Source organism: Chiloscyllium plagiosum, chromosome 12 (genome assembly GCF_004010195.1).
Source record: "Chiloscyllium plagiosum isolate BGI_BamShark_2017 chromosome 12, ASM401019v2, whole genome shotgun sequence".
NCBI classification, from domain to species: Eukaryota; Metazoa; Chordata; class Chondrichthyes; order Orectolobiformes; family Hemiscylliidae; genus Chiloscyllium; species Chiloscyllium plagiosum.
Genome location: NC_057721.1, coordinates 20,125,039 through 20,151,581, shown reverse-complemented (window position 1 = coordinate 20,151,581; position 26,543 = coordinate 20,125,039). Strand labels below are relative to the sequence as shown.

The 26,543-nt window shown below is 38.4% G+C and overlaps 1 protein-coding gene and 1 long non-coding RNA gene across 2 annotated transcripts in view; one reads left to right on the top strand and one right to left on the bottom strand.

Moving 5' to 3' along the window:
* ltn1 (listerin E3 ubiquitin protein ligase 1) overlaps nt 1-26,543 on the top strand; it is a 153,107-nt gene extending 126,564 nt beyond the window's left edge. Inside the window, exons 23-30 of the mRNA XM_043700680.1 lie at nt 2,297-2,534; nt 5,456-5,536; nt 6,237-6,423; nt 10,166-10,337; nt 12,540-12,760; nt 18,308-18,502; nt 23,231-23,398; nt 26,106-26,543. Of these exons, the coding sequence (XP_043556615.1) occupies nt 2,297-2,534; nt 5,456-5,536; nt 6,237-6,423; nt 10,166-10,337; nt 12,540-12,760; nt 18,308-18,502; nt 23,231-23,398; nt 26,106-26,168 (1,325 nt within the window). The 3' untranslated portion in view covers nt 26,169-26,543. The remainder of the gene's footprint in view (nt 1-2,296; nt 2,535-5,455; nt 5,537-6,236; nt 6,424-10,165; nt 10,338-12,539; nt 12,761-18,307; nt 18,503-23,230; nt 23,399-26,105) is intronic.
* Nucleotides 2,429-8,858, bottom strand: LOC122555044. Its single transcript, XR_006313138.1, has 3 exons — nt 8,825-8,858; nt 2,635-2,739; nt 2,429-2,520 (listed from the first exon to the last, which is right to left on the bottom strand). It is a non-coding gene; the product is annotated as an uncharacterized LOC122555044 (long non-coding RNA).

The following is a 26,543-nucleotide window of genomic DNA, read 5'->3' as shown; positions in this document are numbered from 1 at the left end:
TTGGGGGGTGCCACCTCAGATGAGTCTGATCGACTCTGCAAGATGTGGGAAAGAGAGCTGGGTGTTGAAGTTTCTTCAGAGGCATGGGAGGATATTTGGGAGAATGCAAGGAAGATATCAATTTGCAATAGGACCCATGCTTTACAGTTGAAGATTCTCCACAGGGTCCACTTAGCCCCAGACCGTTTGTCAAAATTTAAACCAGGGGTATCTTCAGCATGTCCCAAGTGCAAGGTCTGTATGGGCACTCTTACCCATTGTCTTTGGTCTTGTGACAGGCTTCAAACATATTGGAGCGCAGTGGTGGGTGCAATGGAGAGGAGTTTAGGTGTAGGGGTGGAGAAGGACCCTATTTCGCTCCTTTTGGGCCTACCCATTGTATTTCCTGCAGACTCACAAGGCAAAACTTTTCAATATTCTTACATTCTGTGTAAGGAAGAATATTTTCCTAGGTTGGATATCAGAAAACCCCCCCAGGCCTGTTGGGTTGGCGGAAGATTGTTATGGAGCATATTCCCCTGGATTTTTTCTCATATGGTACACCACAAAACTGAGAATCATTACAAGACATGGCAATCCTTTTTGAAATAGCTGGACACAGATTTATCTGCCACACTAACAAGGGCTTTTATATAGCCGTAACAATTGTGTTTCATGAATCCAATATCCAGGGAGGAGGAACTGTGAATGTACGAGTGTTTTGTTTGGCTGGGCTGAGTTATTACTACTTATTTGTTTGTTGTTAGGTATTTATTTAGTTAGTTAAATAGCTAGTTTACTTTTTTTTATTTTATACTTCTATGTATGTTTATACATTCGTATAGGAGGGTGGGCTGGGGAATTTTGTTTTTATTATTTGGGTTTAGTTTTGTACTATTTTTGTACTGTTTTGAATTGCATTGTTTTGTATTTGTAATATTTAAAAATCTATTTTTTCTTAATAAAAATATATTATATTAAAAAACAGATGTGGCCTTTGGTACCCACATAAGTCCTATTTATGTCTCTCTCTTTGTGGGGTATGTGGACCATTCCTTGTTCTCGTCCTACTTGAGTCTCCTTCCACAACTTTTTCTCCGGTACATCGTCGGTTACATCAGTGTTGCTTCCTGCTTTTGTATGAAATTGGAAAAGTTAATCAACTTTGCTTCCAATTTCCATCTTTCTCGCAGCTGGGGTGTTGCAGTGAAGTCCAAGGAAGCTGGAAGACAAACACTTCATTTTCCTCTTAGGCAGCTGCCAGCCTTCAGGGCTCTACATTGAGTTCACAACTCTGGCCATGAATTCCATCCTCCATTTTGATTCTGATTCCTTCCCCCCCATCTATTTCAGAGTCTTGTTTGCCTGGGTTTGCACTCAGTTGAGCTGATCTATTTTCTGCCATTAACATCTCCTGATCTATATCACTTTACATTTTGCTGTGGGGCACCTGTACCATGCATTCCACTCAATTTCTCCCCTCCCATCCCACAATTTTTCTACAACATATTACCCATTAGTTGCGTAAGCACTTCACACTTTTCAAACTGTCTCCTTTCCCACACAGCTCTCTGAATTGAAAACCTAGTTTCTACCAACATCTGTATGTTTTTGTTTGTCAATTCTTTACATTCTGATTTTAAAAGTACAGAAATATATAATTTGTATGTTTTTTGAGAAACCGAAATGAAAGACCAAGGCAGTTTTCAAACACAGAACAAGAACATGGAAAAAGTTATTTGTGTTTTAAAACCAGTTGGGTAAATCAGAAAGAGTCATGCTGATGCACGTTTACTATAAGTGACTCTGGTTAATGATTCATGCTTTGAGAGAGAGAGAGAGGCAGAGCCTGTTTCTTTGTTGTTTTCATCATTCAAGCAGTGTTTGGAAATACATTATTCAACGTTATAAATATCTCTTGTTTGTTCTTCTACATAATGTTTAATTGAATAATTTATTGCTTCAAATCCCACATCTCAAGTTGGTAAACGTGTTTTGATTGTTGAACACCTGAAGAGAAAGAATAATTTACATGATGGCATAAGGTGTATCCGGTAGCCATTATATTCAGACAAGAGTTTTGTTCTGATTTCTGGGTTAGGCTATCATTAATCTTCAACACTGGTCAAAATTTGAGATCATACAAGGTTGGCGTGCAGATACAGGGGTGACTAGTAATTCTGAATTCTGAGAAAACATGCCATATGTGTTGTTTCTTCTTGCTGTAGATTGCTATGTTTAAAGTATTGCCGAGAAGAAAATCAATTTATAAGGTTCACTTCCTTTTGTTTAATATTTTTTTTTGCTTTCTGTGCAGCTGAGTGCAAAGGAACCATTCTTCTCCCTTCATCAATGTATCTGTTAACAGCCTTGGGTGAAGCTTCTGCACTTATTCCATTGAAGCAGCTGATGAATCACAGTTTGCCACATAAGTTCATTGCTGGTCAGAAGACTAATTTACCTGATAAACTTCAGTCGATCCTGAACACTTTGGCTCCATTGCTGCTCTGTAAGGCTCGGCCTGTGCAAATTACAATCTACCTTATATTGCACAAGTAAGAAAAAGAATAGATTTATATATGGTTAAAATATAGGAATTACAAGTTAGATTTTCAGCTTTATAACACTATTATATCTTGGGGCAGATCATATTACCTGCAAAGAAGCTGTCTAGGTTTCATTCCATTGAAATCAGGTAGGTTTTATGTCAGACCCTGCGATCTGACCTGCCAGATTGCTATCCAAGTAACAAAGATCTACCTGTATAGAGATTGACAGACTTGTTATAGGAGGCCATTGTGTCTGCATCAGCTATCCAATGAACTCTGATTTGGTACCATTCTTCTGTCTTATCCCCATGTCATTACATATTGTTTCTATTCACATAATCATTGAATACCATCATGAATATTTTAATTGAACCTGTCTCCACCACATTTCCAGCAGTGCATTCCAAATCTATAACCTCCCTGATCTTGTACTCTGTTCCCATGTTAATAAAGCAGAGTTATTGTATGCTTTATAATTTGCTCCCCCCACATGTTCTGCCACCTTTAATGAACTATGCACATATACACCCAAGTCCTTCTGATCCTGCATCCTTTTAAATATTGAACCCCCTATTTTCTATGTCTGTCCACTTTCTTCCTACAAAAATACATCTCACACTACTTCATTGATCTTTATTTGCCACCTTCCTCCAGTCTTAAAAATATCTATTGACCACTACACTTGCCTATTACTCAGCCAATTTGTATCCATATTGCTACTGCCAAAATCATTCCATGAGCTGTAACGTTTCTCACAAGTATTTTGTGTGACACTATCGAATGTCTTTTGAAAGTCTGTACACCACACCAACACCATTGCACTCGTCAACCTAGTCTGTTACCTTTTTAACAAAATCTAAAACTTTAAATATGATAAACATGAAGGATGTTGTGTAACTTGAGAGGGTTCAGAAAAGATTTACAAGAATGTTGCCAGGTTTGGAGGGAGAGGCTGTTGTACCTGAGCTGTCTCCTTTTTGAAGATATCCCATTGTTCAGCTACAGTATTTCATGTCTACCTTTTGATCCAGTCAAAGTGGCCCAGTGCTATTCTTGCTCCATTAAAGTCAGCTCTTCCTTATTTAATGATTCTTATTTTGGATTGCTTGTCATCCTTTACTGCTGTAATCCTAAACCGTTTGATGCAATGATCGCTTTCTTCTAAGTGATGCCCCTCTGTCACGTGATTTGTTTGGTCCACCTTACCTCCAAGAACCAGGTCCAAGAATGCACTATTTCTTGTTGAGCTGGACACACTTTACTTCAGGAAGTTTTCCCGAACACAATCTAGGAATGTTTGCCCCTCACTGACCTTTACGTTATTGCTATTTCAGTCTACTTTCGGGTAGTTAAAGTCCTCTATTATTACTATTCTGTACTGGCATGTCCTTTAGAACCCCTGCAGATTTGTTCCTCTATATCCATATACTTGCATTCTTTTTTGTTCCTTAACTCTAGCCAAACGCTAGCCTTGAACTCTCTCAGACATCCTCTTTTTTTTTCCAGCACAGCAATGCTCTTCTCAACCAACATCATCACCTTTTCTCCTCTCCTTTGTTTCCTATCCTTTCTGAACAACTTGTACCATGGAATATTTAACACCCAGTAAACCCATCCGGCGCCACACGCACACACCCTACTATTCTTGAGTAAGGTTTTTGTTATTGCTGCAACATCAGTCTTCCATATGGCAATCTGCCCTTTTCGCTCCCCAATCTTATTTACTGTACTCAGTGCATTCACCATCTACTGTCATTCTGATTTAGATTTCATTACTTTCTCAAGACTTCACACCTTTATTTTCTATTCTCTATACAAGTGGTATTCATCTCCAAGCATCTTGTGTTCCCTATATTCCTGTCTGGTACTCTCTGTTGGTTCTCACACCTCTGCCAAGTTAATTTAATGTCCTCCCAACAGCACTAGCATAATACCCCGCCAGGAATTCTGTATGAGCTCTGTTCAGGTGTAACCCTTTTGGCTTGTACAGGTGCCATCTTCCCCAGAGCAATTGTCAATGTTTAATCTCAACACTATATTCAAAGAATGTGTTACTCTGCTGCAACAGTACATCTGCTGACGTAAATATGAATCGGTTCCAGTCAGCGGCTTCAGTTTGCTGACTAGAGTAGTATGTTTTTAAATGTGCAATAGAGTATTCTTTAACAAGCTATCAGTACATTCCCAATTAAAGATTGATTTTCTTTTGCACTGTCCCTTGGGCTATTTGAGTCTGTTCCCAGAATATTTCCGGAGTGTATACAAGAGTGGTACATATTGGTTTTCCTGTTGACTTTTCACTTGCCCTGTGCAGCAATTAACTGCTATTCAGTTTCTACCTGAGCAATCCAGCTAAGATTGGAAGTTCTTTTTCTAACAATTGCTACAGCTGTCACTGAGGCAACAGTGGTTGTTGGAAAGTGGTGTTTGTCTTGCCTTTTGCTCTGTTAAAACATCCTCCATAAACAGTAATTTATTCAGGAATTTACTGTTAGAAATGGCTGAGGCAGGTTATGGTTGTCCTAACACTCATTGGGAAACCTCCCAGTGTATGATATCACAATGATAAAGGCAACAATTTATTTTGAAACCTTTTTTGTTTAAATCTAATTTTATGTTTTAAATAAGGAAGCAAGAATCTGATTTTAAAATAAACTTTAGATGCATAAAAGTATTTATGATGTTTAGCCTTGTACTGTATATTTATATTAAACAAGACAAACATATGAAAATGAACTTCAAATTCAAATATGTTTTTTTTTCCTTGTTCTGGAAGGGGATAATCGTTTTTCAAAAATTATGAATGATGTAAAACTGAAGTAAGAATGAAAAATACTGGCAAAAAACAAGTTAGCAGATCAAATAACACATTCTGAGAATAAAATAACAAACCTTCTGACCGATTTGCTTTCAATTGTAATCCTCAGGTTAATGCCAGGACTACCTGCCTTTGACAATGAATATTTGAAATCGTATGATGACAATGGGAATGATGAAGAATATGTTTTGTGAGTAATGACCTAATTCTTTCTCTGAGCAAGTTTTTTGAAGTAACTTTGACCTCTTGACTGCTTTTCATTGTTCTTCCAATATTCTTACCAATTGGTGAAGAAAATGCTTAGACTTTAAGTGCCACTAAGAATTGAGTTCCATCTTACTGTAGTCTATCCTAGAGCTACTTCAAGTTCCTGCAAGTTCTAGTCATGGATAGAACTGCTGTTTAAGTTTGTTTCTGTCCTGTAATGGAATCTGTTTTGTGATAGTTCATCATTTTCAACATTTAAATGTGCTATTGTTGTCAACATTAAGGATCACCACAAAATTTAGGAAGATTATAAACCAAAAGAACCTTCAAGTGAATAAGATATTTTGGTTATTTATTTGTGACTATAGCATGAATATGCATTTGCCTTCCAAGTTTTACTGTTTTGCAGAGCTTTACAAAAACCCCCATGAATGTACTAAGCAGTTTGTTGCTGATTAATTAACTCAGGGTATTTTTGTTCTATGAACACTACAAATTAATTATAATTCCATTATTCCATGAAGTGGGGCTTGTTTATTTTGTTGTGGAAGGTTCTAATCTCAAATTACTCTTGAAATTGTCATAAATAAGCAAAGGTCAGATGAGCCAATTAACAGATTCCCTAAGGTAGTGGTCATGTTAATCTTGTATAGACTTTTAAGATTTCCTTTCTCTCCCTTCAGATCACCACCTGCAGCACTTATGTCAGTAATTGGTATTCGGGAGGAAGATTTGGAAAATATTTTCTATAACATTCCAGTTGGAGAGCACACAGATATTAAACCACTAAGTGAAGCTTATTATTCTGTTCTGGGATATCTGCTTACATGGAAGCTTCTTCTAACATTTTTCAAAGCATCTCCATCTGAGGTAGATATGGGGATTAGAGTGCAAGTATTCTGCAACATGTTACTGTGTTTTGTAAATTTATCTTATTGTTTAAAATTACAAATCATACTCTCAACTTGTGGTAATGGAAAATTGGCATTAAATAAACATTTTGTAGTCATAGAGGTATACAGCATGGCAACAGACCCTTCGGTCCATCCCAACCAGCTATCCCAACCCAATCTAGTCCCACCTGCCAGCACCCGGCCCATATCCCTCCAAACCCTTCCTATTTATATGCCCATCCAAATGCCTTTTAAATGTTGCAATTGTACTAGCCTCCACCACTTCCTGTGGGAGCTCATTCCATACCTATACCACCCTCTGTGTGAAAACGTGTCCCTTAGGTCTCTTTTACATCTTTCCCCTCTCACCCTGAACCTATGCCCTCTAGTTCAAGACTCCCCCACCCCAGGGAAATGACTGTCTATTTATCCTATCCATGCCCCTCATAGTTTTGTAAACCTCTATAAGGTCACCCCTCAGTCTCTGACGCTCCAGGGAAAACAGCCCTAGCCTATTCAACTTCTCCCTATAGCTCAAATCCTCCTTCACTGGCAACATCCTTGTAAATCTTTTCTGAACCCTTTCAAGTTTCACATCAACTTTCCGATAGGAAGGAAACCAGAACTGCACGCAATATTCTAAAAGTGGCCTAACTAATGTCTTGTACAGCTGCAACATGACCTCCCAACTCCTGTACCCAAAACTCTGACCAATAAAAGAAAGCATACCAAACGCTCTTCACTATCCTATCTACCTGTGACTCCACTTTCAAGGAGCTATGAACCTGCACACCAAGGTCTCTTTGTTCAGCAACACTCCCTTGGACCTTACCATTAAGTGTATAAATCCTGCTAAGATTTGCTTTCCCAAAATGCAGCACCTCACATTTATCTAAATTAATCTCCATCTTCCACTTCTCAGCCCATTGGCCCATCTGGTGAAGATCCTGTTGTAATCTGAGGTAACCTCCTTTGCTGTCCACTACACCTCCAATTTTGGTGACATCTGCAACTTACTAACTGTACCTCTTTTATGCTCACATCCAAATCATTTATGTAAATGATGAAAAAGTAGAGGAACCAGCACTGATCCTTGTGGCACTCCACTGGTCACAGGCCTCCAATCTGAAAAGCAATCCTCCACCACCACCCTCTGTCTTCTACCTTTGAGCCAGTTCTGTATTCACATGGCTAGTTCTACCTGTATTCTGTGAGATCTAACCTTGCTAATCAGTCTCCCATGGGGAACCTTTTGAACGCCTTAATGAAGTCCATATAGATCACATCTATTGCTCTGCCCTCATAAATCCTCTTTGTTATTTCTTCAAAAAACTCAATCAAGTTTGTGAGACATGATTTCCCACGCACAAAGCCATGTTGACTATCCTTAATCAGTCCTTGCCTTTCTAAATACATGTACATCCTGTCCCTCAGGATTTCCTCCAACAACTTGACCACCACCGACGTCAGGCTCACTGGTCTATAGTTCCTACCCTTCTTAAACATTGGCACCACGTTAGCCAACCTCCAGTCTTCCAGCACCTTACCTGTGACTATCATTGATACAAATATCTTAGCATGAGGCCCAGCAATCACTTCTCTAGCTTCCCACAGAGTTCTCTGGTACACCTGATCAGGTCCTGGGGATTTATCCACCTTTATCTGTTTCAAGACATACAGCACACTCTGTAATATGGACATTTTGCAAGGTGTCACCATCTATTTCCCTACATTGTAGAATGTAGAAAATTGGGAACACAAAACAGGTCAGACCATATCTGGAAAGGAAGGTGCCACTGTGTCTGGATCAGGCCTGAAATGTATATGACCAAAATGATTCTTCATAATTGTTGACTACACTGTTTTTACAGATTTTTCTGTCTTTGTTCTCCTTTTGTTCTTTGTGATCTATGTTTATTTTAATATGCTCAAAAGCAGATCGAGACTCCATCTCTCAGATTTGCACAAAACTCTCCTATGGCACTTTTGAAAATGAAGAGACGAGGTCTCCTCAGTGTGTCAGTCAGCATTTATTCCACAACCATTCTCATTATCCAGATTATTGCATTGCTGCTATTCAAGCCTTGCTGTGCAAAGCCTGTTCCCTGCATTTCCTACAGGTAGTTCTCCTATAATGCCATAGTTGTGTTCCAGCGAAACCTTGCTTAATAGAAAATTACTTAATAGAAATCGTGGGGTCTATGGGAAAGTGCGCTTGGGACAGACCCGCAAAAAATATCACTCACGATGGCTCAAAAGTCTAATGCAAAGTATAGCACAGCCTGAATGAAGGTTGAAATCATATTTGTTAACAAATCAAAATGAAATTTAACACAGTACATTTAAAAAATGTAAGAAAGCTGCTCTCTGTACAGTACCTCTCTCAGAGCACATGCGCACAGCACGAAAACAGCGCTGACATTGCACATGCGCAGAACCATACGAAAGCTGGCGCAGACATCACACATGCGCAGAATGGGGCGGACTTAGGTGCATGCGCAGAATGGCATGGAATTTTCAGCACAGACATTAGCGCATGTGCAGAATGAAGCATGCGAACCGGTTCCTCTTGGAATCGTGTTATTGTGAACAGAATCGTGCATTCTCGAAAATATCGTTTCCTAATTCTTCAGTGACGCTATAGCCAAGTCGCACTGCCGAAACATGAGTTATCCCATAACTTCCTGTATATTAAAACAAAGATTGCACTTGAAAAATGCAATCTTTTTCTCGATATGAAAGTCAGTATATTGATGCACCTTTTCACTTTGTTTACTGAGCAAGAAAGATGCATTAATGCAATTCATGACATAGTACAAACTGATTTTAATGGGATTCTGGATCATACGGCGGAGGCGGAGGAATTGGGAATACGGGATGGCATTTTTGCAGAGGTAGGTTGGGAAGAGGTGTAAAGTCAAGTATGTTTTCTAAATCTTTCACTTGGAACTTTACTAATTTTGCATATGTGATCACAATCTTTTTAAAAAATTAAAGCTGCAATGTATGCACTTTTAATGCTAGAAGTTGAAGTGTGTCTTTCTTTATCTAGTCAATGGAAAGAAATCCTGTTCTCCACTGAACCATATGCAATGCATCAGTCTTGAGTTTTCCCACTCAGAACTGTTGCAAACTGAAATATGTATTGATCATGTTTTCTAAGTGTTTAGTGTAATATCTAGCACGGGTGGCACAGTGGTTGGCACTGCTGCCTCACAATTCCCGCCTCAGGCAACTATCTGTGTGGAGTTTGCACATTCTCTCCGTGTCTGTGTGGGTTTCCTCCGGATGCTCCAGTTTCCTCCCACAGTCCAAAAATGTGCAGGTTAAGTGAATTGGCCATGCGAAATTGCCCGTAGTGTTAGGCTAAGGGGTAAATGTAGGGGAATGGGCCTGGGTGGGTTGCTCTTCGGAGGGTCGGTATGGACTTGTTGGGCCGAAGGGCCTGTTTCCACACTCTAAGTAATCTAATCTAATCTTTGAATCACTGAGAAGTATCTCTGAAATTATAGAAGTGTCCATTGTTACTGTATAAAGTTAAGTAGCATAATCCAGTTAAAGCAAATAAATGATTTTACTGTTTTCACTTAAAAATTGATAATTTAACAGACCTGAAATAATTGTAATTGCATCACCATTTTTATTTGGCAAGATGATGGAAACAAAGATAACATATTTCGAATATTTGTATGAAATTACCTTTTTTTTCTGTTCTCTAGTTGCGGGCCATATATGCAACTTATCTTCGCAAAAGTAAATGCCTACACAAATTACTGCAACATCTCTTCAGATTGATGCCAGAAAATCCAACTATTTCTGGACAGAGTGCTGATTCTACCAGTAAAGGTCAACGGACACTATTCAGTGAGAAACATACCATTCTTCTCAAAGGTATAAATAGAAATGAAGATAAAAGAAATATACACTTAAATCCATTAAAGCAGCACTGACTTTTGCTCAAAGACTCCCTGACATTGTTATGATTTTTCCAACGGTTGATGGTTAAATAAATATAGAGGACTGAGTAATTTACTTTATCTGGACTGTTGATAACATTGTGGGACTCCCATGAAATGCCCTTCCTTTAGAAGACCGTAAAACATAGGAGCAGAAGTAGGCCATTCAGCCCATTGGGTATTATCTGCCATTCATTAAGATCATAGCTGATTAGATAATCTACAACTCCTTTTTTTATTTTTCTCCATAATCCTTGATTCCCTTACTGATTAAAAAGGCTGTCTCTTGGCCTTGAGAATACTTAATGTCCAAGCCTCATCAGCCACCTGTCGTATAGATTTCCACATACTCACTGAAAGAAGAAGTTCCTCAGCATCTCTGTCTTAAATGTGCAACCATTATTCTGAGGTTATACCTTCTATCACTTGGCACTCCCACTAAGATAAACAATCTTTCTGCAACTACCCTGTCAAGTCCATTAAGAATCTTGTATGTTTCAATGTTGACCCTCATTCTTTTATATTTTAACAAGTACAGGCCCAGACCACTCACTCTTACCTCACAATTTAGTTTCTCAATACCTGGTGTCAGCCTAGTGAGTCTTCTCTGGACTAACATTTCTACATTTAGATTACTTACAGTGTGGAAACCAGCTCTTCGGCCCAACAAGTCCACACCAACCCGCCGAAGCACAACCCACCCAGACCCATTCCCCTACATTTATCTCTTCACCTAACTCTATGGGCAATTTAGCATGGCCAATTCACCTAACCTACACACATTTTTGGATTGTGGGTGGAAACAGGAGCACCTGGAGGAAACCCACGCAGACACTGGGAGAATGTGCAAACTCCACACAGTTGCCTGAGGCGGGAATTGAACCGGGTCTCTAGCACTCTGTGAGGCAGCAGTGCTTGCCACTGTGCCGCCCACAACTTCAATGCTAGTATGCCTTTCCTTAGATAAAAGACCCAAAACTATTCACAGTATTCCAACTATGGTTTGACTGGTGCCTTGTGTAATTTTAGCAAAACCTTCATTCCCTTTGAAGTAATGCCTAACTTTCCGTTTGCCTTCCTTATTACCCGCTGAACTTTTTGTAATTTGTGGATAAGGATAAGGACTGCCAAATCCCTCTGATCCAAAGCTTTCTGCCGTCTTTCTCCATTTGACTAATAGTTTTTCTATTTTTCCTGCCAAAATGCATAACCTTAAGTGTTCACATTATATTTGCACATATTCCATCTGTCAAGATTTTGCCCACTTACCTAACCTGCCTATATGCCTTTGCAGACTCTGTGTGTCCCTCGTCAAATGCCTTCTGGGGAAAAAAAAATATTTTACATCCAGTGCTTCCCCTTTATTTATCCCACTTCTTACCTTCTCAAAGAATGCTAGTAAACATGTTAGGCATGATTTCACCTTCACAAAGCCATGCTGACTCTACTTGATTATGTTATGCATTTCTAAATTCTCTGCTATTACATTCTTTGTATTAGACCCTAACATTTTTCCAATTCAACATATTAAGCTAGCTTGTCTATGGCTACCTGATTTTTGCTCCTTTTCTTTTTAAATAATCATGATTTTTAATTTTTGAACAATCATATATCATTACGCAATAATTCTCTATCGCCATCTCTGCTTCAGCTTGCAGCTTAATTAAAATTTGGCTGTGTAGGCCCATCCTCCTTCATTTTCTTTCAGAACCTCCCACTTTTTTAAGATACTGCTTAAAAGTTACCTTCCATCAAAGTTTAGTCACCTGTTCTAATGTTTCTTCACTTCTGAAGAAGGGTCACTGGACCTGAAATGTTGACTGTGCTTTCTGTCCACAGATGCTGCCAGGCTTGCTGAGTTTCTCCAGCAATTTCTGTTTTTGCTTCAGATTTCTTTGGCTTGGTGATGGTTATTTACTCTAGTCTGTTTACGCTCCTCTGAAGCCATTTAGGATCTATTTTGACAGTAAAGGCACTATATAAGTACAGACTGTTGTTGTGTTAAATAAATCTGCTACAGACGTTTATGTATTAACCATCTCTATTTTTGTTTTTAAATAATTTAAATTTTGATTTTTAGTTTTCAAGACAACTTTACTAAGTGTTAGATTAAGACATAAGGTTTTTTTTTTGCTAGAGACAGAAACCTTGAACACAGAGATTCCCAAGTTGGCTTGTGCAGTGTATTACAGCGTATTGGAAGACTTGCCAGCCACAGTTCGACTTTGGTGGAATAATCAAGACAAGCGTGTATCCAGCACAGTGGATAAATACACAAGTAGACATGTTAGCAGTATCCTTTCTTCACAGGAAATTTCAGCTGTGCAAACCAGTACACAGTCATTCAAGAGCATGGTGGTTAGTAATCTTTTTAATGTATTCAAAATTCAATTTTGCTGTATGAAAAGCTATACTTGCGATAATTTATGTCAATTACCAAGACACTGCCTATAATGTATTAAGCACGCCAGCTATTATTCACAGTGTCAGCTCTTAAATGTTAGCAACAGGAAAGAAAGATAGACTAACAGAATGGACCAGACAGTGACAGGTGGAAAGTGATGCATTTTGGCAGAAAGGTTTGGGAGAAGCAATATAGTCTTCATGCAATATAGTCTTCTAAAGAATGTACAGTGACAGAGGGTCCTGGAAACGTTCACATGCATAGATTGTTGAAGCCTGGACAGCTTGAGAGATTGTGAGCTTCATAAATCAAGATTTTGAGTACAAAAGCAGCAAAGTTATGATGAACCTTTATAAATCTCTGGTTGGGCCCCAACTAGAGTATTGCATATATCCAGTTCTAGTCACTACACTTGAGTTAGATTGTGAGGATCCTCGAGGGGATGTAGTATAGATTTAACAGTACAGTTCCAAGGAGGAGGGATTTCAGCTGCAAGATTAGATTGAAGAAGCTGGGTTGTGACAGGGGAAATCTGATGGAGATGTACAAGACAATGACAGTTTAGACAAGGTGCACAGAGAAAAGATCTTGACATCAGCTGATGATGCAAAAACATCATAATGGTCATAAATCTAATCTAATCTAATCTAAAATCAGAACAACCTGAGGAAGAATTTTTTTGTGCAGCAATTGGAAGTGATCTGGAGCTTCCTCTATCTAGAAATAAAAGATGGGAAGACAATTATGATTTCTAAAGAAAATTGAATGGAAGGCATTTGAGAGAACTAAACTTGCAAGGCTTTGGGGATGAAGCAGGGATTGGACCTTACAGAGAACTAGCGTGGACTTGTTGAGCCAAGTTGCCTCCTCTGTGTCATTATGACGTTAACTTGTTTAGAATGCAGTTACCTTTAATCTTTAGGCCCCTCTAACTAGTTGTAAGTGTTAACTTTTCAATTAATCAGAACTAAGTGCAGCAGCAAATGTGGCAAGAAAGCCAAAGACTGAAGAGCCTCAACACGAAAATTTGTTCTGATCAAAATAGACAAGTTGCTCAAGGTGAGGCAGCACTCTCTAGTATTGCACCCTGATCTCCCAAAACTCTCTCCCAATACCTTGCAGTTAGTAAAGCCTTTGACAAAGTTGCGAATGGGAGAATAATTAGTAAAGTTAGATCACATTGGATTTAGGGAGAGCTTGCCAATTAGGTACAAATTGGCTTGTCAGTAGGATTGTGACCAGCAGTGTTCTGCAGCGATTGGTGCTGGGTTCACTTTTGTCATTTATATAAACAATTTGGATGAGAATTCAGGGAGCATGATTAGTAAGTTTGTGGATGACACCAAAATTGGTGGTATAGTCGACAATGAAGAAGGTTATCTAAGATTACAAAGGGATCTTGATCAATTAGGCTAATGGACTGAGGAGTGAAGATGGAGTTTAATTTGGATAAATGCGAGAGTCACGTTTTGGTAAAACAGACGAGGGCAGGACTTTTAATGGTGCAGTTAATGGTAGGACCCTGAGTAGTGTTGTTGAATGGAGAGACCTGCAGGTACAGTTACATGGTTCTTTGAAAGTTGCGTCATGGGTCGACAGGGTAGTTAGAAGGCATTTAGCATGCTTGCCTTCATTGCTCAGATCATTTGAGTATAGGAGTTGTGACGTTACGTTGAGGTTGTACAGGACATTGAGGCCACTTTTGGAGTACTGTGTACAGTTATGGTCGCCCTGCCATAGAAAAGATATTACTAAATTGGAGAGAGTTTAGAAAAGACTTACTTGGATGTTAACCGAACTGGAGGGTTTGAGTAATACGCATAGGCTGGGACCTTTTTCACTGGAGCGTAGGAGGTTGAGGGGTAACCTTATAGAAGTTATTAAACATGAGGGGCATAGATGAATAGCCAAGGTCTACCCAACTCCCTAGGGCATGGGAGTTTAAAACTAGAGGGCATTTTTTAAGGTGAAAGAAGAAAAATTTAAAAGTGACCTGAGGGGCATCTTTTTTCACAGAGAGGGTGGTTCATATATAGAATGAACTGCCAGAGGAAATGCTGCATGCAATCAAATTACAACATTTAGAAGTCTTTTGGATAGGTTCATGAATATGAAAAGTTTAGAGGGATATGGGCCAAACACAGACAATTAGGACTAGTTTAGTTTGGGACTGGTTAGGTTGGCATGGATGAGTTGGACCAATGGATCTGTTTCCATGCTGTATGACTCTCTAACAGAATGAAGGACTGCTATCAAAGTTCCAATTCAGAGAGAGAGAAAGCACATGGATGAAGGTTAGAGAGGCACATCTATGCTGGCTTCAGAAAGTGTGTGCTTCCCTGTGGCCCTTTCTAACATAATAAAGCCAAATATTGAGCTGAAACACTATGCATGCTTGATTTTATTTCCTGAAAGAGTGGCTTCTCAAATGAAATTCATATCACAACATAGGGATCCACTGTTCAAACAAAAAGTGAAATGTCGCAGCTGCAGAAAAGTGACTAGAAAATGTGTTGCTTCTGCAGCTTAAAGATGTGAACTGTGGAGTAATGTCAATTGTGATGAGACCGGTACATAGTTCTATTAGCTATGGTCTCACCTCACTTTAAAGGTAAATATTTACTTTGCCAAATAAAAACAAAGGAAAGAAATTACCAGCAGCAATGTTGATCGCAGTACTAGACCGGGTGTCAACAGTAGTATTCACTGAGCCATGTCGTCTTGATGATCATAATACACTGTCCACAACTTGACACCAAACATAACTGAGGACATCAGAATGATGTATTGTCAAAATGATGATAAGGGAGAACTGATGAAAGAGTTTATGGTAACATGGACTAAAACTTGTTTCAATTCTGATATTTCGGTGTTATGAGGAGCAGCACCCTGATATAGAGCCAGACTGTGACATGCTAAAGTAAATGAGCAACATGTGACACCCACACTGCCAGGGACAAAGGATGAAAACTCAACTTGAAGTTCTCAACATAAATATCTCAGAATATTTGTAATGTAAATTTAATATATATCACACTTTTTAATATAACTCTTAGCAGATATGATGTAAATGTAGTTTATAAATCTGCATTCACTCTGGTTTGGTTTGGTAGTACTCATGTACAGCATAAATGCCAAATTATGTGTTTCTGTGCTGAATATCAAAATGGATTGAGATTTGGGGTCACTTAAATGTACGATTGCTCTTCGAATAGCACTATCTATCTCTTTTAACCACCTAAGTTGTGCAGAGGACAAAATTCATTTATACCAACAGGCCAACTATAAGCTGTGGGAATGCTATGTCATTTTTCCTGGACTATGACACCAATTTTATCATTGCCATTTTTATATGTTCTTAATACCAGTGGAGTGCAATAAGGATCGGTGCTGGGTCCACTACTTCTCATCATTTACATAAATGATTTGGATGTGAGCATAAGAGGTATAGTTAGTAAGTTTGCTGATTATATATCAGCAATGGACAGAAAGAAGGTTACCACTGATTACAACAGGATCTTGACCAGGTGGGCCAATGGGCTGAGAAGTGGAGTTTAAGTCAGATAAATGCGAGGTACTGCATTTTGGGAAAGCAAATCTTAGCAGGACTTATACACTTAATGGTAAAGTCCTCGGGAGTATTGCTGAACAAAAAGACCTTGGAATGCAGGTTCCTAGCTCCATGAAAGAGGGGTCGCAGGTAGATAGGATAGTGAAGGAGGTGTTTGGTACGCTTTCCTTTATTGGTCAGAGTATTGAGTACAGGAGTTGGGAGGTCTTGATGCGGCTGTACAGGACATTGGTTAGACCACTGTTGGAATATTGCGTGCAATTCTGGTCTCCTTCCTATCGGAAAGATGTTGTGAAACTTGAAAGGGTTCAGAAAAGATTTACAAGGATATTGCCAAAAGTCCTCGGGAGTATTGCTGAACAAAAAAACCTTGGAATGCAGGTTCCTAGCTCCATGAAAGAGGGGTCGCAGGTAGATAGGATAGCGAAGGAGGTGTTTGATACGCTTTCCTTTATTGGTCAGAGTATTGAGTACAGGAGTTTGGAGGTCTTGATGCGGCTGTACAGGACATTGGTTAGACCACTGTTGGAATATTGCATGCAATTCTGGTCTCCTTCCTATCGGAAAGATGTTGTGAAACTTGAAAGGGTTCAGAAAAGATTTACAAGGATATTGCCAGGGTTGGAGGATTTGAGCGATAGGGAGAGTTTGAATAGGCTAGGGTTGTTTTCCCTGGAGCGTCAGAGGCTGAGGGGTGAGCTTAAAATCATGAGGGGCATGGGTAGGATAAATAGACAAAGTCTTTTCCTTGGGGTCGGGGGGTCCAGAGCTAGAGGGCATAGGTTTTGGGTGAGAGGGGAAAGATATAAAAGAGAACTGAGAGGCAAATTTTTCTCACAGAAGGTGGTGCGAGTATGGAATGAGCTGCCAGAGGAAGTGGTGGAGGCTAGTACAATTGCAACATTGGGTATATGAATAGGAAGGATTTCGAGGGATATGGGTCAGGTGCTGGCCAGTGGGACTAGATTGGGTTGGGATATCTAGTCAGCATGGACGAGTTGGACCAAAGGGTCTGTTTCTGTTCTGTACATCTCTATTACTCTACCTCTACTCCATCAAAATCAAATATGTGCATATATTAAATATTTGTTCAACAAGCTCACACTGACAGCCAGTGTGTATGTTATTATTATTTGTGTACACTTATGCTCGTATCGTGCTATTTAATTTTTAAGCTATTTGCACAGTCTGAGGACTGCAGTCGTTACTACAAAAATCAATGTCAAGACAGCAGATCTTCTTGGCAGTGTTACAAAGAACCAGGCATTTATGTTTCACATGAGTACTAACAAACCAACCTAGAGTGAATGCAGTTTTGCAAACAACATCGACGCCACATCTGCTAAGAAGTTAATGTTAAAAAGTGTTATAATTATTTGTTCTAAAAATATAAATTGTAAATAGCCCACATGATTATGCCTAGAGTTCTATGTCGAGTTTCATGATTGCAAACAACATCGACGCCACATCTGCTAAGAAGTTAATGTTAAGTGTTATAATTATTTGTTCTAAAAATATAAATTGTAAATAGCCCACATGATTATGCCTAGAGTTCTATGTCGAGTTTCATGATGCATTCACCATGTTTTCTTTCTACTAGTTATACTCCCAAAGGATCGGAGACATTAGTTCGTAATATCACTCTTCAACCTTCATTGTAACTAGCCTTTGTTGATCCTACTATTGTGCTTAGAAACACATGATAGTCACTGATTTGCATTTCTGATTGATCAAAATTGCCATTCTAGTCAATATTATGAGTAAATCCTTCTGCCATGCAGTTAATCTGTACCATTTCTTTGATCATTTAAAAGCTTGATTAGATTACTGGAACACGTTTTCATAGTTTTTAGTACATTTATAGCCTGTTCTAAGAGCTGGCATTTCAAAAAAAAAATTAATTCACTTTTTTTATTGTTTTTTTTATTAGGTGAAAGCTCGTCCTGTGGCCCGAGAGGTACTTGCTACTTATTCTGTGGATGACATATTCATTGAGCTCATTATACAGTTACCAACAAACTATCCCCTTGGATCAATCACTGTAGAAAGTGGGAAGCGAGTTGGTGTGGCTGTCCAGCAGTGGCGCCACTGGATGTTGCAGCTAAATACATTTCTTAATCTTCAGGTACTGTAAGATCACACACAATTGGTTATTTTAACGTTATTTTAACTTCTGTTCAAACTAGCCTACATTAATAACAAGATTGACTTTTACTGAAAATTGATTTCAAATGTTCCTTTCCCTTGTTTCTCTTAATATTTTAGAATTATTTTCTCCTGTGGCCTACACAAGTTGTATCCAGGGCTAAAGCATGAGACGTGTTCTTTACTTTCTTTTAATCTGTCTAATCTACACAGGTGTGACGATGCTGCTTCTTTAACAAGGTTATGTCATAGAGTCACAGAGATGTACAGCATGGAAACAGTCCCTTCGGTCCAACCTGTCCATGCCGACCAGATATCCCAACCTAATCTAGTCCCACCTGCCAGCACCCGGCCCATATCCCTCCAAACCCTTCCTATTCATATACCCATCCAAATGCCTCTTAAATGTTGCAATTGTACCAGTTCTGGACTCCTCTAGTTCTGGACTCCCTGACCCCAGGGAAAATACTTTGCCTATATTTCCTATCCATGCCCCTCATAATTTTGTAAACCTCTATAAGGTCAGCCCTCAGCCTCCGACACTCCAGGGAAAACAGACCCAGCCCGTTCAGCCTCTCCTTGTAGCTCAGATCCTCCAACCCTGGCAACATCCTTGTAAATCTTTTCTGAACCCTTTCAAGTTTCACAACATCTTTCCAATAGGGAGGAGACCAGAATTGCACGCAATATTCCAACAGTGGCCTGACCAATGTCCTGTAGGGCCGCTACATGACCTCCCAACTCCTGTACTCAATACTCTGACCAATAAAGGAAAGCATACCAAACGCCTTCAGGCAAAGGCCCTTCATCAGTAATTTTTTTTTAAGCTGACTGGAGTAATCCTAACATTATGGAGGTTCCTAAAATATTAACAGTGCCATGTTTTAGGATCTTTTAACACTTGTATTTGTTTTCTGAGAAGGTATTACTCCCCTTGGATGACAGCAAAATTCCCTTTTTATCAGCTCCAAAATGCGTGGCAAGGCCTACACTTGGAATATACATCAACCCTCCTTTTTGTTTGTTAATAAATTTCCTCAGTCTGCCTAGGTTATACCATTTTTGAAGGTATCAGTTTTTAAAAATGGTAAATGCACTATAGGTTCAATCAAATCATGGGAAAACTCTGAACTTTATACATGCTGATTTACAAGCCCAACACCAGGTAGAGAATTCACAATAAATAGTATGTTAATTTTTCGTTCTAAGTATTAACATTTCCTTACCAGTTTATGCAAACTGTAAAACCATCCAGTGGACAAAGATGGTGTGTTTACTTTTTATTTCATCAGTTCTTGGGATTGCTGTCGCCTCCAAGGGATTTTGTTGATTTTGTTATTTGTTAAGATTTGAGGTGGGGACACATGTGGAAAGTAAAAGCACCTTTAAAGGGAACTTGGAGTTGGATTTCACTGTACATCTAGAACCTTTGAGTCATATTAAAAGAAGAATAGTTTTTATGTTAACACAGTGCGCAGGAACATGAGTGTCTAAGGAGTTACATGTGCATCAGTTAGTCAAATACAGATATTTAGTCGCCTATGTTGGCTTACTATTGGTAGGTTATAATAGTGGAGGAAAACCTTGAATTTTTGCCATCTAATTTAGTATATCTTTGGTACATCTTTTGTTTCCTTCACTCCATAAAGTCTGATGGGTGGAAAGTGAGCAATTAACAGAGGATCTTTAGACAGCACATTCCAAACCCATGACCTCTATCATCTAGAAGGATAAGGGCAGCAGACACATGAGACATCATCACCTGCAAGTTCCTCTTCAAGCCACTATTCTGACTTGAATAATTTACAATTGCTTCACTGTCACTTGAGTCAAAATTCTGGAACTCTCTCCCTACCAGCACGGTAGATGTCCTTACAGCACAAGCCTGCAAAAGTTCAAAATGGCAAATCACCACCAGTTCTCAAAGGCAGCTGGGGATAGCTAATACTGAGCCAGTTACACCCATATCCAAAGAATGAATTTTTAAAATTCATGAGTACCCATGCCGAAGATTGCTGTGCTAGAAAAACACAGCTGGTCAGGTAGTATCTGAGGAGCAGGAGAGTCTACATTTCGAGCATAAACTCTTCATTACGAATGAAGAGCTTATGTTCAAAACATCAATTCTGCTGCTTCTCAGATGCTGCCTGACCTGCTGTGCTTTTCCAGCATCACACTTTTCGACTCTGATCTCCTGCATTTGCAATCCTCGCTTTCTACAAGTACCCATGCACCAAGCCAGAAAAAATGTAGATCGATTGCAGTCTACATTCTATTGAGGAAAGTATTGTTATCATAACCTTATATTCAGTCACAAGGATATGAGTGCCACTGGTTAGACCAGCATTTATTACCTGTGCCTAATTATCCTTGACAGGGTGCTGCAGTACATCTTGAAGATAGTATTCACTGTATGTTGATAGTGAATGTTGAAGGTGTTAGATAGGGTGCCAATCTATTGGGCTTCTTTGCCCTGGTTAGTGTTGAGCTTGTTAGTGTTGGAGTTGTTAGCATCGCACTCATCCAGGCAAGTCGAGAGTATTCTATCACACTCCTGACATGACTGGATCGGTTTACAGGAGTCAGGAGGTGTTACTTGCTGCAGAATTCTCTGCCTGTGTCCTGCTGTTGTGGTCACAGTTTTTATTTGTTCAGTTCTGTTTCTGCTCCATTAGTAACTTATGTATTTTGATACCTTGACACTTGTTGACAGGTTGACATGTTTGACAGTCCCAAGAGTTTTCTGCACCATTTGTGCACAATTTTCTGGAGAGCCCAGAATCTTTCCCTCCCACTTCCCCCTCCACCCCTACACAGAAAAGATGCCAGGTGCCAGACTCACCCCTACCCTTAAGGATCATTGCCAAAGGTTTTATCGGACCATGTCCACTGGAGTACTTCACTCTCCAAAGGTGTATCTTGGCCATCCAAAATGAAATGCACTGACAACAAACATGCTCTTACCTGTTCTAATCTCCATACTCCGGGGACTCGAATCTCATTTTTTGGATGACAACTGGTCTTTTAAACCACAGCTTGTCCAGTCCTAATCCTGTAAACATAAGGGAGGCCAAGTTCAGGGGAAAAACTTCAGGGCAGAGATATTTTCCCTCCTGGCAAAAAGTGGGGTTCTAGTCTCAACTGAGCTAACAAATTCAAGATTTATAACAGTCTGGACATTTTGTGCTCTTGAAGTAGAGAGCAGAAAATGAGCTAGTGTTTCAGCTCTTAATCTCAATTCCAAAGTGAGTGTGAAACTTCAGATGTGAATAGAGTTAAACAATTTGCCAGCACTTGATCTTGAGATTCTCACATGAACAGAGGTTGTTTAGACAATAGACTGCTGAGACCTCATGTAATATTGCCTCAACTACCACGAGAGGAAAAGGGAGCCTTGCTCATGGCCATTTACTACCTGATCAATGGACTGTTCTTTAGAGACCTTCTGGTACAGCTGTTAATCATCAGTAGGAATTAACAAAAAAAAATAGATTTTATTATCAACTAAATAATTTTGCAAAAAAAAATTGGGTCAGGAGAATGAAAGAATAAAAGTCTTAGTTTTGTCACTTTGCTTAAAGATATCATGTCAGGTAGAGTGGTTCTGGGAGCCTTGTAAAATCAAACTACTTGCTTTTAATGTGGTCGTCTCACTTTCTCCCCATATACATAGTATATAAAATCTTCAATATAATATTTTTGCCTTGGTTATGTTTTATAATGCTTCTGTAAGGTGAGTTAACACATTTAAGTAGCTGCATGGCCAGAGTAAGCACAAACCCATAAACTATCTAATTTTTGTTTAAATCCCAAGGAAATGTTTTTCCTTTGCACACCTTTAGTGATGGACCTAATAATTAAAGCTGAGCTGAGGAGGGATTCCATCTCTCAAATGGCCAGTTAGTCTTTGAACTTTGGAGTTCTCTTTCATTGTGAAAACTGGAACCAGGCTCACTGAATGCCCATTGCATTTACTTAACCCTGAGTTCCACAGAGTTTTGATCTAAAATGAGCAATGGGTAATGGGGGACAGACAGAACAATGAAGTTAAGAATTAGATCAGCTACGATATTATTCAACAGTGACTCGATGGCTCAATGTGCTAAATTCCCTACACCTGCTCTTACTTCTTATCATCTGATAATGTTATCCACAGGTTCTTTACCCAGAAACTGCCTGACTGACAGGCTTGGTTTCCACTTGGATGGGAAAGCAGGAGAGTATGAGCCAATCTGGAGTGAGGAAGTGCAATCCAAGGATGTGGATCAAAAGTCTCATGTTGTTGGGTGAAATGGCAGGGTGGTAGTTGGTGGGTGTTTTCTGATGTTGGGCTCAGGCCAGTACATGGAATCCACTATATAAGGGGAAAGACATTGAATCTCCACGATCCACCTGTGAGTAACTGCCAAGTTTTCAGAGGTTCGGGAAACTTGGCTTTCCATAGTTAAATTCAAAATATTGAATAACAATGAAACCTCATGACAATGTTTAAAATACCAACCCACTTTATTGGAGCAGATAGGTCCTTCCCACGAACCTCAATTAAAATGAGAAGTTGATTGATTGGTAGTGGTATCAAGAGTAGGAGTATGCCATTTGGCCCCATTTAAAATGGTTTAAAAACTTGTTACTGACAGAGATTACTGTAGTTTCTGGAACATTCCTAATTAACTATACAGTTTTATTGCTTCATGTGGTGTTTCCATAGAATGGGAGCATCATAGAAGGCCTTGCATTGTGGAAGAGCAATGTTGACAAACGATTCGAAGGAACAGAGGAATGCATGATCTGCTTCTCAGTAATCCATGGCTCTAACTATTCGCTTCCGAAGAAAGCCTGCAGAACCTGCAAAAAAAAGTTCCACTCAGCCTGCTTGGTAAGTTGTTTAAACTTGAAAAACAAATTTAAAAGTTGTCAATAATATCAGTAATCAGAATGATTTTCAAGTTGTAGCTTCCATATTGGTATCAGGAGAATTGTGGACATCAAAAGGTCTTTATATTTTTTCTAATAATTATTCCTTTCACCAATAATGCATCATAGACAACTTTGTTATGTATTATTCTTTAATAGGGCAAGTATATACTATGCTTTTCCTCTGTTTTATAGAGTCATAGAGATGTACAGCATGGAAACTGACCCTTAGGTTCAACTGACCCATGTCAATCAGATATCCTAAATTAATGTAGTCCCATTTGCCAGCATTTGACCGATATCCATCTAAACCCTTCCTATTCATGTACTTTCCTATTCAGATGCCTTTTAAATGTTGTAATTGTACCAGTCTCCGTCACTTTCTTTGGCAGCTTGTTCTATACATATGTCACACACGTGAAAATGTTGCCACTTAGGTCCCTTTTAAATCTTTCACCTTAGAATAATTACAGAATGAATTCCAGTTCAAACACTGGAAAGTCCCGCACCTCATAAGTGAGTGTTCCAGTCACAATGTCACAAACAGTGAAATTGTAAACGGTGACCATTTTTAAATGAGTTAACAGCATGTATTGTCCACCTTAGCATTAAGAGGTAACCAGTAATGCAAGAATGAAGTCATGTGTAAACAAGCCCAGTTTTGGGTGACTTATTCCCATCTTTGAAAACCATTCATAGACCAGTTGGGTTTTGAAATCTATCTTTCGTTTTCTCTCTGATATACATGAACTTCACCAATTTACAGTATGCGAATCTGACACCAACTCCTTTGAATTTTTAAAACCACATTTTTATTCAGTTTTTTTGCTCCCTTGTGAGAATTTGCAACTTTGAAGCATCAGGGTGCATAGCATAAATGGAAATGCAATGCTAATTTTGCAACTTGTACTTTACAAAAGCTTTTTATTTCTACTTTTGCGAGGTGTGGTGGTGAACTCCTAATATTATTGGACCAGTAGTCTAAAGACACAGGCTAAAATCATTAGTCATTGGCTCAAATCGTACACAACTGGATTTTAACAATAGTCTTGAAGCTATTGCTTTTCAGAAACACACATCTGGTTCACTTTCTTGGTGGGCTAATGAACTTGTAAGCTTTATGTTCACACATTGATTTATTGTTGCATTAAAGGTATTCAAATAGCATTTGTTGTTTTGTCAGTGCAACAACTATCAGTCTATTTTAACTAACATAAATATTTAAAGGGAAATTTTAATCAAAAACACAAAAACCTTTGCAGCACTTACCTCCTTATCCACATCTTGTATTTGTCCTTAATGTTTAAACTTTAAATGTACTATTTTCCTTCTAGTTCGCCTTCATTAAAATAGAAATCTTCCATTTTTCATGTTTCTTCTTTCTGTTTGCTCTACCACCTGTTTTGGAGGTGAGAGTGATTCTCAATAAACACCTAACATGTTCTGTTACATGCCTATTTGAAAGGCTGCTATATCAAAATTGAACCAATCCACCATTAATAAAACGAGGTTGATACTTTGACTTTTTTATATAGAATGTTCTGATGTCAAATGTCTTTAGCTAGCACTTTGATCCTGGTTGTTGTTGTTTGAGAAGATGAATAAAGGTTTCACTTTTAATAAATAAAAGTAGGTTTCCTTAAGAAGTTGGTCATAATCAAGTGTGAGGCAAATGTAACATTCATTAATTCAATCCGATTGCTTTACCTTACAAATATTAAAATTCAAATGTTTTAAATTATTGTTTCACTATACACCTGTGCTGCTGCATAATTTCAGCTGTTTGCTTGAATAATGACAAAGAAATTAACTTTTTCTCCAATAATGAAATGTTGCAAAAATGTAAATATTTGGCTTTAAAGAACTGCACTTATTCTTCACTATCATGGACATTACTAATGGATTGTTAAAATTTTCTAAACCCCTTGGAATTTATTTGTCTTTCTGGACATTCATTCAACTTTTTTTAGTAGACTTCAGTTTTATTTTCTAATTTTTCTCATTTCTTCAGATTGTTCTGAAATGTTTCACTGTTGTCAAATTGTTTTGTCTGAAAAATCCACAACTTGTTAAAATCAGTAAGTAATATTTAATAAAAAAAGTAGATTGTTACTATTCAGAATTATGCTAAAAGCAGTAATTTTCTTTGGACTGCGAAACTACGGCATATGAATGGTAAGATTGCACTTATTTCTACTGTGAGGTTGAGATTTTCAAACATGAATAAGTATCAGTGAAGTGTAAATAAATAATGGAAACAAGATAAAAATTTGGCAGTATATCTTTCATTCTTTCTTCTGACATCACATAGAAATCATCTGGACTAGGAAACCTTTAATATCTATCAAAGTTATCTGGCACTGAAGAGACAATGTGTGCACAGTGCAGCAAAACTGATTAATGCCATCTTTGAAAGTATTCTGGGATTCAAATGAATGGACAATCATATAGCTGAAACTTCCTGTATTTCTCTTTGTGATATTTATCTGTAATTGAAAATTAAAGTTAAAATGAGGAAGAATTTGATTGTGCTTATGTTTAGAAAAAAACGTGCTTTTAAACTCTGAAAGTGCCTCAGACTTACTGAACCAATGTTTGCAATGTTTTTATATTTTTCTTCAATAGTATTAAATAATCTATTTACTAACTTTTAAATTTTTTGTTTACAGTACAGGTGGTTTACTTCAAGTAACAAATCATCATGCCCACTATGTCGAGAGACGTTCTTTTGAGACAGTTTGGCTACTCTTCTGATAAAGCGCCATACACCAATCAAGGCTATTTGGAGGGTCAGCAAGTGGCAATATTTGAATATCACAGCAGAATTTCACAGTATATTTGTACACTTAGCCTCTAATCCAAAATATAATCTTGATGTATTTATGTGAATTAACACTTGACAAAAAGCATCAGTAATTTTCCACAATTAAATTAATCAATTAAATGAATGGTAATATATTAAAAGATTATTTACCAATTTATTTTAAGATAAGTCTCCATGCTCCAATTGTCTTTCTGGTTTGTGGCAACTTGCCTATTTTTCTTAATTGGTGCTATTGTGGATCAGCTACTGGGGAATAAATGCACAAAAGTGTTGTCAGAATGAA